The sequence below is a fragment of the Gymnogyps californianus genome, chromosome 5 (assembly GCF_018139145.2).
Source record: "Gymnogyps californianus isolate 813 chromosome 5, ASM1813914v2, whole genome shotgun sequence".
NCBI lineage: Eukaryota > Metazoa > Chordata > Aves > Accipitriformes > Cathartidae > Gymnogyps > Gymnogyps californianus.
In genome coordinates, this window is record NC_059475.1 from 64,861,748 (window position 1) to 64,882,159 (window position 20,412).

Consider the following 20,412-nt stretch of genomic DNA (forward strand, 5'->3'; position numbering starts at 1 on the left):
TAATTAATACTGGAAACAACAGAGATAATGGTGGCCAACTTACAAAATGTGAGCTCTGGTTACTTCTGTAGCTACGGAGGTGGATACTTACACAAAGTAATATCAAACAGGGGAATGGGGAGGGGAAAAAAAAAAACCAAACGAGGATTTACATATGGACTGAAGCCAAACTCCAAAAGCATTTTGGTGCTTAACTGCCTTTGAGGATTTTAGTCTACCTGATTTAACAAAGGCTATAGAGGAATCTGCGACAGGATCAGATCTGATCCATCTCTCTGCATGGTCGGTCTCTTCCTCTGCAGCTCTGCAAGCACCTTTCCAAACAGCACACACTGCCCCATGCGCCGATACGCCCCTTCACACTAACGCCGTGTTTCCAACACCTTTCCTTCTCTGGTCTGATTATCCTAAGCTAGTATGTGTTTTTAATCAATTCAGAGCCTACAGTTCATTAAAACTAGCAAGACAGACTCTTCATTCAATTAGTTGCTCTAGAAAGTATTACCTTTGTCTATTCAGTATTCAGCCTGTTTTTCGGCAGTAAGTTCTCCGAGCATTAGCTTCTCTCTTCTGGGGCAAAACACCTATCTTCAGCTGTAGTTGCTAAAACAATCAATGCATTGACATGCCTACAGAAACACCTAATAATATGACAGCAATAACAACAAGGAGCTATTACATTGTAAATGTAAAATTATATATAATGATATATGCATATACACATATGCACACACACATATATAGCAATAAAATCTTTCCAGTAGAAATTACAGCTTTTCTGGGTGCACAGAGCATGCCCTCAAAGCAGTTATTCTTGATGCCTTAAGTCCTACCCTCTTCTTGGAAGAATTAATGGTACCACTGCAGTTTCTTCACCATTTTGCAAGGAAGTAGAGAGGTTCTGGGAGCTCTCATTCCCCCCTACATTTACCCTCACCATGTGGCAGCTATGCTTCTGGGAGCATCCAAATCTTTTACCAGAGGAAAAGCAAAATTTTTGGAAACACCTCGTTAAGAGAAAATGTAATCAATGAATATATGTGTGGGTTGGAGAAAAGGGGGATGAAAGAAGGTAAAGGGAATCAAGAAGCATACATGCTTATTTAGATGTCACTTTCCTATTACTTCAAGAAATTCTGCTAAATTTAGCATGTCTTCTGAACCTTGTTTAGGTTTTTGTTTGTTTGTTTTACATCAGAAGTATTTTAAAGCCTCTCCTTTATTTGTATTTCTTGCTTTTCATATTGTTTTTGCTTTCTTAAGGAAACTGGCAGCTGAAATGCTGGTCCAAAACCAAGTCACAAACATTTAGCAGTGTTGCCTTTTCAAACACCAGACTCAGCTGAAACTGCCGTGTGGCAAGATGGTGCTGTTTCAGCTGTTGGAGCCCTCAGAAAGGGCAAAAAAATGCTGAATAAAACCAAAATATAAGTCATGAGTCAACAAAAATTCTGGGATTTGCTGCAAATAACCATCCTTCAAAGGAGCCCAAAATAGAGGATGCACTATTCTTTGAAAACACCAGTAGCCTGTATTATCACCTCCACCCAGCCTTTCCAGCTTATGTGGTCCTCTCTACTGTAAGTAGCAAGTACTTTCCAGAGCCTAATGCTGATATTTCAAAACAGATATTCCCATTTTGCAGATAATGAACCAAAGCACCAATGGGGGCGGGGGGAGAGAAGGAAAAAAAAAAAAAAAAAGGAGCTTAGATGTATAACTACCACAGATTTCAGAAATTTGACCTTACTAGGTTTCCCAAGCTCACCCAAAGACAGCAATATAGTGGTGAAACCAGCTCCCTCTCTGGAGGTCTAGACTAGAGCCCCTGCTGCACATACCTGTCATCCCTCAGCAGGGCTGCTGGGCAGATGCTGACACTTACATTAAACTCCATTACTGCTCCACTACTCTCACGGAAACGAGAGGTGTGCACGTGCATGAGGAAGGCATGAAATGGACCCATACACGAGTACTGAAATCTCATGTATTTGCTAGCCCCGTTCACAAAGTATTTTTCTAAGGGGATAAAAATAGCATTAAAAGAAAAGACATTGATTTTCTTTTCTTTTCTGATCTTCAATTCCCAGGGCAGACAGCCTGTAAAACCTGCTACCGTAGTACATATGGGCAGTTGATCTTAGCAGATAGCTCCAGACAGTTTTTCAGCATTTCTGTTTTGAAATACAGGAAAGTCAACTAGCAGCCAACAGCTCCCAGTAAAGCCAAATACCTACTAACTTGGCCAAGCTATTACCCCAACAAACAGCCTGCAGCATTAGTGCACTGCTTCACTGCCGTGGCGCTCTGTCATACAGGTAGCCACATTCTTTTGCTCCATTTGCAAACATCCCTGAGCCATGTCGAGCACACTTCTCAATTATATGAAAGTGCCTGTGAGCACACACAGTTCATCCACTGTGTTGCAAAACAAAGTAGTATCCACACATATTGCCCAAGGATAGGAACATTAAAGGCACTTCTGTAGGCTTAATCCTGCTCCCACCAAAGCCACCACAAATCCCCTCTGCCAGAGCTGGGAGCAGAACTGGACCTATGTTGAGCTTTTATTTATTTTTAAACTGCCGCCCTCAGCACCCAAGCAAGTTCAATGGGAATTTTTCAGAATAGCGTTTTGACACTAGAGCCAAAAACAAGTCAGGGAACATGTGAACTTCCTACAGCTCCTAGGAGAAGGCAGGGAAGAAGTCTGGCGGCATTAGCTGCGAGAACTCATGAAAATGGTGACGAGGGCGGTTGCGCTGAATTATCATTGCTGTCATCTCCAGGGTCAGTACCAGCTGTTACGACACTATCGATTGCTCAGATGTTTGTAGAATTGGACAATACCGGTTTTATATGTTCCTCTGCTAGTCCATGCTTTTCCAAGCACATTTAAGGGCTGGATAAATTGAGCAAATACAGCAGACCTAAAAAGTCTATAGAACACTTCTGGGTGAGCGAGAATGAGAGAATTTTCACAAAAATAATAACTTCAGTGACTGCTCTTAGACGAAAGCCAAAAGATCCAAGAAGGAGGATCCTATGGCCTGGACTGCTCAAGGCAGAGTACTACTCATTCACAGCAGACTCTTGAAAGAAAACTCCCCTATTGTACTCACACCTTCCCAACAATACTTGCTTCTCTTCTGGTGAGAAAAAAAGCAGGATGCACCTACATCATGGAATAAGGGGGGAGGGGGGGGGGGGGGGGGGGAGGCAAGCTTTTTCTTTCCATAGTTCAGATTGTTTGCAGACTCTGTATCTGTGGGACTTTTCATTCCAAAATTAACTGTGTGCTGAAGAGAGTCTGGAACAGCAGAGCCTTTATGCTTCCAAGTTTTGAGATGGCCTCAGAGTACAGATCTCCTCTCTCATTTCTGGAATACTTTTTGACAATTAACAGAATCAATGACCACAGAGCAAGAAGTCTGCCCAATCCATCAGGGCCTAAATGTGAAAAGAGGAGGAGGAGAGAGGGAACCTTCTAACGACAGGAAGGGGAGAAGAGGTGTAGATTTTTTTTGGCTTTATTTATGAGCATTTCCTCATGAATTCTGGAAGAGAGTCAGGAAATAAAGATAGCAGCCAGAACTCACCTTCTGCATCTTTTTAAGGGAGAACTAGACAAACGCAGCAGTAGCAAATAAAGGAAATACACAAGTAATCCTCTCCATGCAAAGCAGATGCTACCCCAGTACAGAGAGTTGGCATAAAACCAAGGTATAGAGGCTGTTTGAGAAATTCTCAATAGATATTAAAAACACGAGTATGTTGATATCTGCATTTTTTCCAAAGTTGATGGAAAAATTAAAGCATGAGTCGATGCTCCTGAGAACAGAGGAATCAGTAAGATTCCCAGGTTTAGGGGAAAGAACAAAGAGATGGAGAAACTACCTGTTATCTTGAATCTCAATTAATGTCAACAGACTCCAGAGAAGAGAGAAGAGCACCTGCATTGGAGCCAGGACAACAGCACCTTTTCTGTCTTTCCAGAAAGGCTCACCCAACTTTTTGAAATGAGAGAGCAGAGGCACTGGGAGTCTTGTCTGGTGGACTCATGCCAGCAATACCCAAGACATGGGACCTCCTCTTTCTATAGGGTTCACCCTCTTCTCTCTCCTCATCACAGGTATATTCATTGCTGCTATCCAGCCTAAAAGGACAGAGGAGAAGGAAATAAAAGAGACTACTCTGTTTTCAACAGAAGGTAGTCCTCATGCTCTGTGGTTATATACATATATATATAAATTATATATTCCTCTGCAGAGGAATAGTGGAGACCAAGTGCGCAACCACCACCTGACATTAGTAGGGCGTTAAGAGCATAGAGAATATGCTCACCTTAAGCAGCATCTTAGAAGAAACATCACCTCTACATGAGGACAGCAGATGACTGGATCCCTAAGCAAAAAAACCTATCCCTGCAACAAGTCTGGATTGATGGGTCATTAAAAACAGTGACTAAAATAGACTTTTTTTGGTAGAAATATTTAAAATATAGAAAAACACAACCACTTCCAGTACAAAAGTCACCAAGCATGTAGCAAGTGTATTACATCAACTTAAATAATAAATCTAACCTGCTAATATTTTCAACACTATAGTTTGTTCTCGCACACTTTTGAATTACTCTAACACTATTTTTAAACAAATCCTTTCACTGAAGAAAACATCAATATATCAAAACTATTTTTTAAACTAATGAGTTTCCTCTTTTGCAAAGCAATTATTTTAAGTACTGAAAACGTTTCCATGGCACCCTCCACTTCCAAATGACAAATATCAGCAATAGCTGGATTTAAAACAAACAAACTGAAAACCCCAAATCAGCAGCGTTTGACTCAAGGAAAAACATTAAATATTTTCAGGCAGAAGAATTGAAAAACTTATTCTTACTGAAAGAAAAAAGTATGTACGCACACCTGCTGTTCTATCAATCTGAGCAGGAAACCATTTCACTGCTGCATCATAAGTAGAAGAAAAGTGCTTATTAAAACATTAATCACAGTCCATTATATTCTGACTCCATGCCAGAAGTTCCCATTACATCACTGAAAATATCTATTAACCAAAACCTGATTCTGACAAGTTACAGAAGTGTAGTGTTTAGGATTTAGTAATGTAAAAGTCAGTTTTAGAAGAACAGTTACACAATTGATTTTGCAGTGGCAAGCAAGTATAATTAATTGTTTTTGTGACATTTATTACTGCAATGGGGTTGATTTAACTGGTGTTTCTACTGTAAAATTATTCAAAAATTATTTCAAACTTCATCTACTTTTATTAAACACATTTATTGTGAAGGTATTTAATACCCGGGGCTGGCTAAACAATTTTAAAATGTGCTGGATATACTAGTACATGTAAAACTGCATTGTCTTGTGTAAATATGGGCCTTGTTTAGAACTACGTCTCACAGGAAATTATGCCAAATGAAAACCATCTCCCCTTCTCCTCTCCCACTGAAAAGGATTTATGTTTTTACATTTAATACCAGTTAGGTAAAGAAACAAAAATATGGTGGCGTTACCTTCAAGCCTGAGCAATAGTTCATCTGTGAAGTCCGATTATGTTCAAACCCCTGTTTTGTTCTTAGAAACGCGGCCTAACTCAAATGCCTCAATTTGGAAGAGAGAGAAGTGAACAACTCAATTCCTTCTGGAAGCCTGGCACTACATGGCTTGTTTACCTAGAACAGTTTTCAACTAACTGTTACCAAGACTTTAAAACCAAAGCCATGAAAATCAGTTTGTAAATGTGTATATATAATCTCCAGCCAACCAACTTAATTGCGGGTACTTTCCTCAACCCCCTGTAAGCAGCCCCACTGAAGGAAAAAAAAAAAATTAAAAAATCAAAGCTATAGAGCATGATATGAAACACATATGTCCCTAACCCAAGAGAGAAGAAAAAGGGCATATTTTAAAAAATGCTGAATTAATAATCACCTCTGTAGCTGTACGTTTAGTGCCACCAATCTTCACAAGACCACTGTCCGTTCAGGGTCAGTCCTGCTTTTCTCAGCTCGAGCGGGTGCTGCCGTATGCTCTGCGTGTGTAAATGGACATGTTTGCTGGCCTTGCCGTGGGGTGTACTGGCTGAGGCAAAGCACTGTGCAGATGGCACCGCAAGCCGGCTCCAGCATCGCCAGCGACCTTATTGTGGGTGTCAAGCAACCGGGTAACATCTCAATCATTTGATACAGAGGCTGATTTGAAATGAAAGCAGCGGATGCTTATAAATGACTAGTATTTAGAGAATTCATTGATTATACCCCCATCCTGCAAATACTGGCATTTAAGAGACTCTGAATCAAAAGCACCTCATATCTTTAGTGTTCATGATGAATAAAAGGGGTCTGGAACACACAAAGCTAAGAACAGCTGTGCTTTTTGGGGTTTTGTTTGTTTGTTTGTAAAAGGCCTGGGTTCCTCTTTTGCCCCCTTGACCCAACATACATGAGTCTCTAACTACAAAAGACACCTGAGCTAATAACCTTGGACATCTTCCAATTTCAGAGATACAAAGAGGTTCAGTTTTCCTCTCCTTTCTTTTTAAGTAGTGCCATGACACCAGAACTAATGCAGTCTGGCTTCCTACGGCTTGGTCTTGTGGGTGCTTACAAGCTCCAACTGAAGCTTTTCTCAGGCAGTTAGGATGTCTATGAGGTGTCTCACTCCATGCAGCTTCTCTGGTAGCTAACAAGTTATAAGCTTACCAGGCAGCCTTTTTGTCAGTCAAGGTACTTTTAGGGTCCCCCTCCATATCCAACCACTCCTTTTCAGGCAGCAGCTAGGGTCTTAGCTTCCCCTAAAATCTCTGCCGCTCCATGAAGCGTGACTGCAATCAGTGAACAGATGCACAAACTGCTCGAATGGAAGGAGCTATAAACTCCAATTCTTATGGGTGTGTAAGACTTGGATTTTTTTTTTTTTTAAAAGGAAACTAGGAAAAATAAAGAGAACACGTGGTCAGATACCATTAACTCTAAGGAAAGTTCTCCAGTTCCACTTTTCCAAAAAGTTCCTCCAGTGTGATCTAATCCGGCGGACATCAGGGTCATTATCAAAATAAGAAAACAGAGACTACCAGCCCAACCCTTAAAAATCTTGCCATCCATCATATCAGGTGTGAGATCAGTTACATACATAGGATCATATTTATGAATGGAACTATTGATTTTGGCAAATGGCATGCTCCTCCAGGAAGAGATCCCTCACTCCTACCACTTAGCACTCTTCAGAGAAGCTTTAAACATTGTTGACTCCTGATCACTGTGAGAAATACTACTCATCAAGAATAAAGGTGCAACAAAGCTATCTGAAGGGGGTTAAAGAATCACAAGCAACAGCTTGAAAAGCTGCATAAAGCTTCAAGCAAGACCCTCCCATGCTTCCCTCTGCTATTTCAGGAAACTTGTAATTCACCTTTTCAGCCATTTGACACCTGAACAAACAATTTTCATTTGGAAGGCTGCTTTACAACTATGTTTATCAGTGTCAGAGTCCAGAAGATGCATCATTTCTGGCTTTACTTTCCTCTTTAGGGGTCTATTTTGCTGGCTGTCCCACTCAGTCTAAATATTTTCATTATACATAACTCCCCCTTCTTGGAACAAGTGTTGAAGGGTCTAGGAAGCCTTTCTCTCAGACTCTCTCTTTTTCAGACTTCCTTCTTGCATATTACAATGGATTTTTACAAATGCCTTAGTGAGCAAATCCAAAACAGGATGCTCCTCACCTTTCTACTTCAACTACATCTGAGACTAAATAATTAACTTAAAAGATTAGTCCATCCAAACAGACCCTTCAGAAAACCATGATAGTGTTTGCCTAGACTGCCCCAGAGCAACTGCTTGTCATGACATCTCTCTGCCGTTCCTGACAGCCAAGCACAAAGCATGAGTGATGCTCAGATGTTGATCAAGAGGAGGAGCTCTTCCTCTCAGCAGTAGTCCTCACTGAGCTCCCATATTCTCCATGACCATCATCGGACAGACTTTACTCCTCATCGCTAAGGTGTTCCTGCCTCTGTAGTGTAACACTGAGCTCAAAGAAAGCATTTGGGGGCTCTGTCCTGGGAAGAACTACAAAAGCTGAGGACACCGAGGCCCTTCTGTTGCTGAAGTGAGAGATACACAGGAAAGATTGCTCCTGCATGTGCAAAACATATCGTTTTTCTTGTGGCAACTATACAATTCCCAATGCAATTATACATCTGGCTGAGGAGTCGGAGAAAGACTCAAAAATGGCAATATGATGGAGTGCAGGAGAAGCAAGGAGGGAAAAAAGAAAAAGAAAACACTGAGCACAAAAACTACTGACCTCAAACTTGCCACATAGTTTCAGAGAAGCAACAGAAGATCTAAAACTTTACTTATACAAAAAATTATTTTTCTAAGCTGATGGAGGCCAACTAAGGAGTAAAGTCTGTGGACATATAAAGTCACAGAACCATGTATCAATAGTGATATCAATGCAGGGGATGAAGGGAAGGATGAAAGCAAAGAAGGGCTTTCAATAACAGATAAGAACAGACAATCAGATATTTTTAAGTGGCTGGTAGTAACAAGGCTTTGATTTGGTGAGACACAAAGAATGCAGAAATAGGGCATTTGGCCCACACAATTGCTGGATGCCTTCTGCCACATTACAATCCATCAGCAGACAGCTCTGCCTGACGCTGTTTCAGCTGCCTACTTAGCAGCGTTGCCTCTACACCTGCAGAGACAGTTCAGGATTCGCCTCCTATCAACTTTCAATAATAAAGCCAATATTACCATCCTGATTTTTTGAAGCAATTTTAAATACTTACTGGTTAACCCTGTAGTACAGTTTGCCAGACCATTCTCCATGCCTTATGTTAAGGCTCTGAATTTTTTTTTTCTTCATATTCTATGTATTTTAATAAACGCATGATTTAGTATTCTGCAAGCCCACACTACAAAAAGACTATTCTGGAATAAATGGTATAATTACATTTCCTACAGCGACCTTGTAATCTCTTGAGTATTTATTCTAGACTAAACAGCCTTACTCAGCTGCCCTGTGTCTGATTGTCGATGAAAGAAGCTTGTTTGACAACTGCTTCGAGCAGAAACATATTTTTTCCATGATTGCATGAAAAAGTAAAAAAACATTACCAGACCAGTATTCCGAGTACAGAGACTCATGTTAGATCGATGAGTTAATTTTGAAGCCAAACGCCAACAAAAACAATTACTATGGACATTCTGCTGTCATGGCCAGCTTTTGAGGTTAATTTAGTGGTACATATACAACTACAGCCAACTTTACATATAAGAAACTACATGGTGTATGCAGGCTTCCTTCTTTGTTTCTTTATATATTTTCCATATTCTCTGCTTTTATAACCCTCCCGAGACCTTTTACAGTTACAGAACCCACACTATACCCACAGGTGGGCGGGCAGGAAGCAAAACTCTCCATTTCATAAGCAGTCCACTTTTAATATATTCAATTGCTAATGACCTTGACAGAAGAGCTCCATGCAAAACACCATATACTACAGGGTGTCGTTTGAAATGTTCATAGACATTTTTGTCAGAAAGCTGATTTCTTAAACAGTAAGATTTCAGACTTACTAGAGGCTGTGCTCCTTTCCTCGCTTTCCATTCAGTTGGAAAAATTGGTGCTAATCTACCTCCTCTGTATTAAATTTGCATCCTTCCAAAATCCTACAATGAAACCTGTAGGATTTCTGTAGTATGCTAAAGCAATACAAGACAGTTTCTACATCAAACCAAATTAAGATGGTTTATGCACAGTTCTGTCTCCTTGTTCCATCCTCTCTTGAAAAAGACAGCACACTTGTCCATATTCACTATTCCAAAAAAGTGTACCCACATAGTACTTCTATTGTCATTCATAAGGTTTTATTCAATTAGTCATGATAAAATGAACAAAATATACTTCACTTTAAAAGGCTGTATGCAAATATAGCTGTGTCTTGAAAGCAATAATCACTTCTTACCTGCCAATTCTCATTCATTAGGTGCCTGATTCAAAATGCATTGCAGCCGACAAATCTTTCTACTGAGGATGAGGCCCTGCAACAGGAGACACTGGGAAATTCAGACCTGCCTTGGTAGCCCTGAGAATTCCTGCAAAAAGGAGTGCAGCCCTCTACATGCTCTCCAAAGCACGACAAGCTTTCCTTGCTCTTACTCAATCTTTTGACTCTGACTACTGAGCTTATTGAGAAACTATATTCTATTCAATGGAGCAGAATGAATTCAGTGTTCAAAATCAACGGGCCAAAGCAGATCAAATAACACCTTCATTTGTGGCTTTTCTCCTTTTCCAAGACTCAAGAAATATCTGCATACCCCAATGACAAAGACAGCAGATGTGAAAAATCACTTGCTACAACTTTTAAAGCCCAGCGGTCCTGTCACCCATTCAAAATCAATTCTCAGTTATTTCACTGTCTTGAACCCAACACAGACACTGTCAGGGTTTTAGCAAAAACTAATCTGGCCAAAGACCAGATCAACTATGGTTTAAGAATAGTTTGGAGAGCATCCTTGCTATTGCCTCACTTAAAAAAAAAAAAAACCAACCCAAAAACAACCAAAAAAACCCCCCCAAAAACCCACTATGACTGACAGCAAAGAAGTTACACAAGTCATTTCTAGATTAAGTGCCAGAACTCTACATGTGTTTCAAATTACACTACAACACTGTACAACAAAGAAATATGCAGAAATTTTCCACTTGAAATGAAGGTTAAAAATTAAATGCTAACAAAGCTCTAACAGATACGAAATCCAACCTCCTCATCTTAATTCAAAATTTAAAATGACTGAGCTGTCCTACACTAGCAGAAAAAGGAATTAATCAATCCAGCTGTTCGTTATAAAAAACACAGTGGGCTAAAACACGTTCGTTATGTACGGACTGCCACAGCACTCTAATTTTGCTTCAGTACTTACTCTCAACTCTTAAAATGACATTTTGCTTAGATTTAACTTTTAAATTATCAAAGTATATTACCTATCCTCATTAGATTAGTGTTCACCACTGAACTTTATTTTTGCATCATATTTAAACAAAACACTAACTGGAGTGCTCCTAACAATGTGGTTACACATGAAAACAAGTTGATAGATCAAAGGGAAATCACATTTTTCCCTAAAGAAAAGCAAAGATTTTTGGAGCAAACTCAATTTTTTATATACACGTGTATATATTCAGGGTGTATCTCTCCAGACAAAGTTAAGTAGGCAAACACAATTTTATTTTAAGCAGCCCAGGCTTGACTTGATTACAAGGTCTGCACAAAATTTCTCTGTTAAGGCAGAGGATTAAGTGGAGTGCAAACAGAAATTTTTAATCTCACTTGTAAATTACCTCTATTTTGTGAGAATGGCGAGAATAGGACTGGCGCTGTGTTAAGAGTGCGCCTCACTTTGGATTACAAGAGACTGTTTCTAAACTTTGAGACATGAAGTTCACACATCTTTACCCAAAATGTTAATCACATAAGCAGATTTTCGATTTATAGTCAATTTTTAAGTAGCTTGTGTATGGCTCTTCCACAGCTGTAAATACTTGGTGTGAGAACACTGTGTGGCCACTCCTGATAGCTGTACATACTTACAATTAATGCCAGGAATGTCTTTACATTTTTCAGGACCTCAAACAAACATCATTTTGATCCTCAGGGTTTTTTTGTTTTTGTTTTTTTTTTAATCAAAACTACATAACAAACATACATTTTTAAAACAACAAACTGATTTCCATCCCCATCCTGTTTTGGTCTTTCACTACTTGGCACGTCAGAGTTTGTTATATTTTTCATTTCTTTTGTTTTGCAGTAAGAAAAATCCAGACCTCCAACCACACAAATTCAGTGCGCTCAGCTAAAACATTAGCCAAAAAAACCCACAAAAAAACACCAAAACCCCACCAAAAAGACAGGCCTTTTTTGCCCCTCTTAGAAAACCTCGAAGTAAAGCAATGGCAGTGAGTGCCCGAGCATCCAGGCGCTCGTGGCAGTTCAACAGATTTGCACCGATTTGAACCAAAAGATGACGCTCCCCACTTTACTCAAACTACACCAACGTAACTGTTTCTGGTGACGGCAGAACTGCCAGTAGGGCCTTTGATAAGACACGGCTCTCTAAACACGACTCCCATCAGCAGGTTGTGTTCAACCCCACCCAGAAACCAACAATTTCCCAATGCACGTCACTCAACGCTTCAGTAATTTAGAGTAGTGACCAAGTCACACAGACCCAGGACTATTAGTCATCACAGAGGGACAGGCAGCTGTAGAGCCTGCCTCCGGGACGGGTACGTTACAGTGATCCAAGACCCCACTCTTCTCCAAGGACAGCACCACAGGTCTGGGAAATGCTCTTACACATGCCTTCTCCCCTTCTTCAAGTCACATTCCCATTTGACAGCTGAGACAGGCATGAGCTGGTCCTCACAGCCTGAACACCCAAAGTGACCTTTACCACCCAGATCAAACCATCACCAACCTGGCACGTTCAGTGTGTATTCATGGGACCATCAGCCGCTGAGACTTCCTTGCAGTAACCCCACAGACGTGTAGTCAAGGGAACCGCTATCAGAGGCTGGCTCTGAGAAAGCTTTGCTCCCCCTGCCATAAGGTTAAATACTGTCTACAAGTCAGTGTAATCCATGTTGCTCCCAGAAAGCCATGTAATTCAGGATTATTGCCTATATTTCATGACTTCCAGAAAATCTTCCTCCATTAAAAAAAAATTGGGGGGGCTGAAGTACACAAACCTCTACACGTTATACCAATCATTTGTGTTGGGGAAAGAAAAAAAAAAATCTAGTTCTTCATTATTCTCAGACTTCCAACACAATAGCAAAAAATGCATGAGGATGTTAATGCTTTTCTGCAGTACATAGAAAAAAAGAAAATTTAAAGCCCCAAGAGAAACGGAAAACAAATTTCTAAGAACAGTTTGAACATAAATTTCCTTTTTTGCAAAACATGCAAAATCCACACAGAAGAGCAGTGGGAGGATGCAGAAATCAAGTTTACTGGACTGCATGTAAATTTTTTTGTAAAGCCTAATGAGCAAATAATACAAGTCATCTTAAAAAGCAATTTTTTTTAAATTATAAAAGATCCCTAACAAATGTTCTAAATGATCCCTTAAGGATTCACCCTTTTTCTTGCTCTTTGCTAGAAACCTTCTTGCCAGCTGTCTCCTTCATTACAGCAGTTTACTAAGAAAGAAAAGCAACACTGATGCTGAAACCTAAAGTGAGTCTTGCAGAGGGTAAGAGGTTAAGATATGAGTATTCAAAAAGCCCATTCTACTGAGTGTTTTGAAGATAATAAACTGTATCGTTAAAAAAAAGTCAATAAATTATGCTACCAGAAGTGAATTCAAAGTCTCCAGGTTGGCAGTGTCTTTGCAGTAATTCTGGCTCCAGAAACTCAGATAACAGTCTGCACGAGGGAACTATCGAGCAGCAATAAATAGCCAGACTGCAAAATTATTAACAAGAACATGAAAAGAGGGAGAAACAAAAAAAATTAAATAAATTTAGATTTAACCTGTCCTTATATGAGTGCAAATGAAGAGGAATCTAAAAATCTTTAGCGGGAGCAGATAACATTGTGCCCAGCTCTTCTGCCTCACCCAGGCAGCTGTATGCAGCTGCCTGAAAAAACCCAAAGCGGGGACCGAGGCACATTAGTTAAGCATTCATCATCAACAGGAAATGCGCATGAGTTCATATAAACACAGAAACACAAATATATAAACGAATAGCCTTGCATGGTTTAAGGTATTTCAGACACCCCATGGAATAGGGCTAGAGTTGTACCGGCTGGGAACCCACAGCATCGATATATTTGTTTTGGAATTGCAAACAGCCTCAGGACTCAGAAGAACTCTTCTGGTGGGCACCACCGACCCACCCACGCACCTCCCCTTGCTACCACAGCCACCCAGCACCCCTGCCACTCTTAACTCTTTCATCACCTCCAGAGCCAAGCCGAACAACCCTGGCTGTTCATGCTCGGAGAAGTAAAATGACACGTGTTTCAAAGTGTCTCCAAGAAAAGACTGTGAGCATTGTTTGCAAACCCTGCTCCAAATACGCTCGCACCCAGACGTTGCAATGCAATTGCAGTATTTAAAGGATTTTGTTTTGCAAGGTGTTGGGTTGCCTTCGAAGCGGTGTCACAGGCAATTAGATGCGACGGACACGGATCACACGGGGTTCCTGCCAGATCTGGACACCCGCACTCTCCTTACAGGGGCACAGGCGAAGGGACAGGGAACTGGGAATCCCCTCTGCACAAGTAATGTTTTTTTCCCCCTAAGTGATGAGGCTTAGGGCTGAGAGGGCCTCAAGCTCCCCTCGCATTGGAGGTCCCTCACAGCTGTGCTCCATCCAAACAGGTGGTGAAGGCTGAGTCTGGCTCTGCCCAAGTTTAAACTGCTAATTAATATTTGTTCTCAGAAGCTTGATATCAGATAATAAAAATTACAGGCATCAGGAGGACACAGAAACAATAAAAATGGAGACAACCTCAATTCCAGACAGCTTTAAATTTTCTGAAACACCATTAGGTTGCTTATTTACTTAAAAAGTCTCTTTTCCTCTATCATTTTCTGGATTAGATACAATTTCTCCTGTACCAGTGAACTAGATGGGATTCCTGTTTGGATTTCGGTGGTCTCTGAAACTGCATACTGAAGTGTCTCAACTTTGTTCAGTACTTCATGGCTTCAGTTTTCCCATATTCCACAGTGAAACGTAAACTGTTATTTTTTAATGCCTTTTTAATGCCATTTTCTTGCCTTACCAGTCTGCACGTTCATTCTGCTGCATAGTTTTCCAGCCACTGTGACTGTGACCTTGAAAGTTAGGCCACAACGAGTTCCGTGACACTCGCTATCCCAGTAGCTACGCGTTTTCAGGTGGCATTTCAGCTACAAACACTTCTCTAGAAAGCAGACACATCACTTTTGGACTTCCCAGCCTCCATTACCCGGGCACAGCAGGCTCCCAAAATGCCTTCTAAACATGGCTGCACACCACGATGCCGCCAAGCTGCTGGACCAGCCTTACATTATATTTTTTGACAAAGTTAAGCTCTGTGCTTCATTTCTCACAAACGCAGTTTGACTGTAGACAGCAGTCGACAAGTAAATCTACCCTTTTCCATGGCAAACAGCCCAACTTTAATATTTTTACTGGCTTACAGCTGGGTAAATTAAGCCCTGGATTTTTATTTATTTATTTTTTAATACCGTGCAACTGAAAATGAACAGCTACTTCACTACGACTGCCAAGGACAACCTTAAAAACACTAATGCAATCCAGTCCAGCTCTCAATAGATCTATAAAGGCTACAGGACCAAAAATTTCAGCTTATCCACCCAAACAAAATGTTGGTTGGGCAGGAAGTCTAATATTTCGTTAAGATCCTTTAAAAAAAAGAAAGAAAAAAAACCCCTACATGCTGGCAAAGTGAAGATGGTAACAGTCCCAGCTATAATGCCATGAAATGGGAATTAAAACTTGCTGTGTTACTTACCCCAGCCTTCCCAGCATTTCAAGCTCTGGAACTTGTGGTCCATATGTCTCTACTTGCAGAGGCTGATACTCATACAAAGCTTCCTCTAGCTTTTGAATTGGAGCTAGTGAAATATGCTGACCCTGTTAAAAAAAAAAAAGAAGAAAAAAATTTCTACATAGCAGGTCAAGGTTTTGTTTTGACTTTTTTTTAAATGCAGTGCAAGAACAAGTTTATACCATTAAGCTGGTCTGGACAAAGATCATCCCATTAAGAACATATTGTCTACTATATCACTCATTTCTTCATGATTTAAATTTTTTACTGAGATCTATAGTTTGGAAGTAATGTTTTATTAGCTATAACTGTTTGGACAAGGTAGGAAGGAAAGGGGAAATTTTATTGAAGGCAGGCTTACCGTTAGAGAGTGCAGCTGCTTCCAGTGTCACTAGTAAAATTATTATTACTTAAAAATTTTGTTTATCAGAAGTAATATCAAACAAATGTGTCTGAGCAACCCTATTTGATTCTGTAATCAATGATTTCCTGAAAGCCCTAATTAGAAAGGGAAGCCGCTTTCATTTCTCTCTGCAGGCTTTGTAAGCTCCCATATATAATGGCTCTCAAGATAGACTTTTACAGCGCAATACAATTAATTCATTCAGCAAATTCCCATTTGTTTCATAACTAAAAATATAGAAACACACAAACATAAAACTTTCATTCCAGATGGTACTTTTGCAAGCCCTTCAGACCACTGAGAAACAGCTAGACATTTCCCCCCTCCTCCAAGTCCCTATCACTCTGAGCTCTCACAAAACAGGAGACTTGTGGCTGGAAAGGAGGGGTCAGGAGGATATGAGATAGAGCCAAAGTTAACAGATGTTGCTGCGTGACATTCTACACTGATTTGTTGATCTTTCACACAGTTTCAATTTTCTACTGTATTCTATGGTGCTCACAAAAATTAGCAGCAGCAGCAAAAAGACGGAGCACTATGAGCTCCCCCAAACCAGCCTGGCTTCCCCTGTAGAAATCGAGCTTCACATCTGCAAAACACAGGAATTTAGGAAAGTAGTAGTATTGTTTTTGTAGACATTTTGTCTGCAACAGGAGATCGGAAGCTCTCCATGGTGTAATGCCATGTATAACCTTGGCTCCCACTGGCGATCACTTACTGAGCTTCGCTTCCCTGGGGCCACTCGTGTAAGCATCTACTCCCTCAAGCAGAAACCAAAAGCTCCTAACGTGGGACATTGGGTTAAAATTAACTAAAGAGGGAAAAAAAAAGTCAGTAGAAGGGGAAAGCTGTTAATTAAATTTGTGGTTGAGGACAGTGACCTTTCTGAATTTGGAGCATGGACAGTTTTGTTTAGAGAGTTGCAGAAAATAGCTAAGAAAATTGAAGACTTAAGTCCTTGAGAAGTACTATCATGGATCTAGGCCGATCTCTATGGAAATACCAGCAGCTCAAGTTTCCCATTGAAACAGCTCTGTGTGTGTGATGAGAACAGATAGTTCTGGCCTTTTTCTGCACTGCCCAGGAGCCTGGTGGGACTGCTGCTAATACTGTCACGGTGACAGTCTCCTGAAGGTGAAACATGGTGAAGAAAGTTCTCAGGTCAGCCATGAGTCACTCCAACTTTCATAGTTAGCATACTGTTATTTCTGGGCCACAAACTATTGCTGCAACATTAAAAGCAGGCAACCACACATTAAAAAAAATAGGAAGAGAAAGGTTAAAAATTCAGCTCTAATGCTACTTCATTATATTCTAATATACAAATGCGGGGTCTTTTTATATTGCTAGAAGTTGTCAATTTACAAACTATTCTAATTCATGAAAATATTATACTTTGTAAATACATTTATGTGGGCATGTTAGATCCATTGTAAGAGATTAATGTTTAAATAAGACTCTTAGATTTAAAGTTTTAACAATACTTGTGTCTCTAACCAAACTGAAGGGAAAGACATACCAACATTTTACATGTGTACACACTCATCTGGTGAGTGAAAAGTCTCAGTCTTTCCAAATCCAGAGCAATGTCGTTCCAGCCATAGAAAAGAAAATTCAGTTTCAGTCAAAGATCAAAACCATGATAAATATTTTGGGAAATTACTTGTGTGTGGAAAAAGGGAGCAGCTCGGATTGCAGGAGCCACATCTCTGGAGGGCATCACCAGAACAGCTGCTTGCTGTTAGTGGAGTTGCCACTGGTGCATTCCCAACACTTTTTTAACGAGAGTGACTTCTGTCAACGTTGGCCAAGAGACAGGGGAAGGCTCCCAACAAATGGACTGGGCTCATCACAAGCCTCTTTCCCCACCACCGTTTATGCTGCTACAGATGCCCATCTCTGTCTGGGGACTCCTGGGAGGATAGGATTAAAATGTTTCGTTTGTCTTCCTCTTTGTGGGGTTCCCAAGGTGCCAGAGGTCAGAAGGGATCACGATGGTCATTTACTCTCAGACGGTCAACCGGTAACTGTAAGGGAGCTATGCCTAATGGTGGAGAGGCCGACTGGTCAGCACGCCAGCTGTATGGTGGGCACTGGTGTATGTCTCACGGGGAAGCCACCGAGCCATGCCAGGACCTTTCTGTGAAGTGCAGTATTGCAAAAACAACACACTGTGGTGGCCCACAGAGCAGAAGCAGAACATCGGAAAAGGAGCAGCATGTAGAAACTGGCCATCCTTGAGCTGGTCTGACCTCATGTGCAGCGCAGGCCAGGACATTCTGTGTTCCTGTACGAAGCCCAGGGACTGGCAGTTCAGCCAAAGCACCTTCTTTTGAAAGGTGTCCAATCTAGACTTAAAGATTTCAGATCATAAAGGCCCAAGCACATCCCCTAGGTAAGTTGTTCCAACAGTTCACCATTAAATATTGGCAGCCCATTTCTGGTTCATCAAGATCAGTTTCAAAGCACTGGCTCTCTCCTACGTCTTTCTCACGTATATACTGGGCCAAGGTGCAAGCATTAGGAACCAGTACGTACTTTTGCATGGCAAAACGACTGCATTGGTTTGTGTCCAGCCAGCAGATCTGCACCTCAAGGAGACTGTGCAGCTGTATGACACAGCTCATTTGTTTTCATTTCCCAAAATCACAACTTTAGCTGATGGGCTTTGGCAACATGGATTACATTCCACTTAGCAATGGGCGGGGGGGGAGGGTGGGGGGGAGAAACCACAACTGGCTGTTGTTCCTGCCCTATAGCTGTCTGGTCTTTAGGTAAAGGCTTTTTCCTATAAACTGGATTTTAGTCCGCCTTGATTTGGGAAAGGGTTAGATGGAAGCATAAGAGTTGCAGTATACATTCCCACCTGAAAGGGGCTGAAGCCTGGTCAAGCCCTGCAACCATATCAGCTCTGTAGATGTTTTCGATATGAACAGGCTGTATCTACACTGCCAGCTCCCTGCAATGCAAGCACAGCGGCATGGCCATGCAGGCTCCTGAGCTCATGGGCTTCCAACTTGTTCAGCCCTGTGCAGATTACACTGCGGTCACCACTCAGCGTATGGCACAGATTGGTGCAAAAAGGCTGGAATGGAAACCAATGAAAACTTACCAGTGAAAAGTTTTGCCTTTCCTCTTTTCACTGATGTCGTGATAAGGTACATTTACAAAAAATCTTGTTGAAGTTAAAAGGCTCAATGTGACCAATATTACCTCAGTTAAAAGCCATTTGACCAGTAGCATCTCAGTTTTGTGTCCCTGTCCTGAGTGGTCCCTAGCCATTTCATAAATGACTGGTATAAAAGGGAAGCTGTTGGGTAACTCCAGAGACATCACAAGAGACAGTGACTGTTACTTAGGACTTACACAGCACTTTTACAGATCCAGAAACCATTTCACATCTATGATGTAAGATTTTTAAATTTCCTGTATTCCACCTAGACAGCCAGCCTTACCTCTTTCCAGCATTAGGAAGCATTTATCAGCACGCTAAAACCAAAATGAAAGCAGTGGGTCCAAGATCCTGCTTTTGCATTGCTTTCTCCTGACAAACCTAAGATCTGACGTTGTGGTCATGGGTAAGTATTTCTAATTCCCCTTGGATGCTGTAATGTTTGTGTAAAAGAAGCTGACAGTATCCAAATGGAGATAGAAAAGGCTTCCAAGAACACAGACAACGGATTTTCCTGCCTCCTCTCCCTCCCACCCCTATCTTCGTGGCATACAAATTTTTTCTCTGGGATTATTTTAGGCACCCTAGCTGTCTATTACATTTTGGAATGTATGGAACCACAAAACACACTGCTAATTAGAAGGAAGGCATTTGCTTATCCTTATGACTTTGTTTACATAAAAGACTGCACAGCATTGGATTTGTGAGCAACTGACTTTCCATTCATGTACTGTATGGTTTTAGACGAGAGAAATACAAGATCAAATTGGGAGGGGGGGTTAAATAATGTCTTTGCATTACAAATAAAAGTGACTGGCTGATTTACTTTTCACTATCCTAAATACACTGTCTGAGGCATCTCTCGGTTTAGATAATAAGAAACAAAAGCAGTAGCCAATTTTTGTTTCAGACTATGATACAACATGGCATTAAGAAAAAAAAAGCCATGGATTATATACAGAGAAGAGCTGCCCTTGCAGTGACAAGGAGCTTATTTTAAACAAAAAACAATGTCCTTTTAGGAAAAGTTGCAGCTATTAGAGCATCAAAATTATAGTGTAACAGTGCACCTTTCACACAGGGGTTTGGGGAGGGACTCTTGGCAAATGCCAGGTATATCAGTATTTGCCTGCTAACAGAAAGAGGTTATTTTAGCACACAGAATCCAGAAATACCAGCTCAAGGTGCAGCATTCACACTTCTTCCCATCCTGTCGTCTCTCCCTTTCCCCGTCTCC

At 40.9% G+C, this 20,412-nt stretch overlaps 1 protein-coding gene across 2 annotated transcripts in view; it reads right to left on the reverse strand.

Moving 5' to 3' along the window:
* MNAT1 (MNAT1 component of CDK activating kinase) overlaps nucleotides 1-20,412 on the reverse strand; it is a 126,609-nt gene that overhangs the window by 23,061 nt on the left and 83,136 nt on the right. For both annotated transcript variants that reach the window (XM_050898292.1, XM_050898291.1), the window contains one exon: nucleotides 15,565-15,686. In XM_050898292.1, coding sequence (XP_050754249.1) covers nucleotides 15,565-15,686 — 122 coding nt within the window. The remainder of the gene's footprint in view (nucleotides 1-15,564; nucleotides 15,687-20,412) is intronic.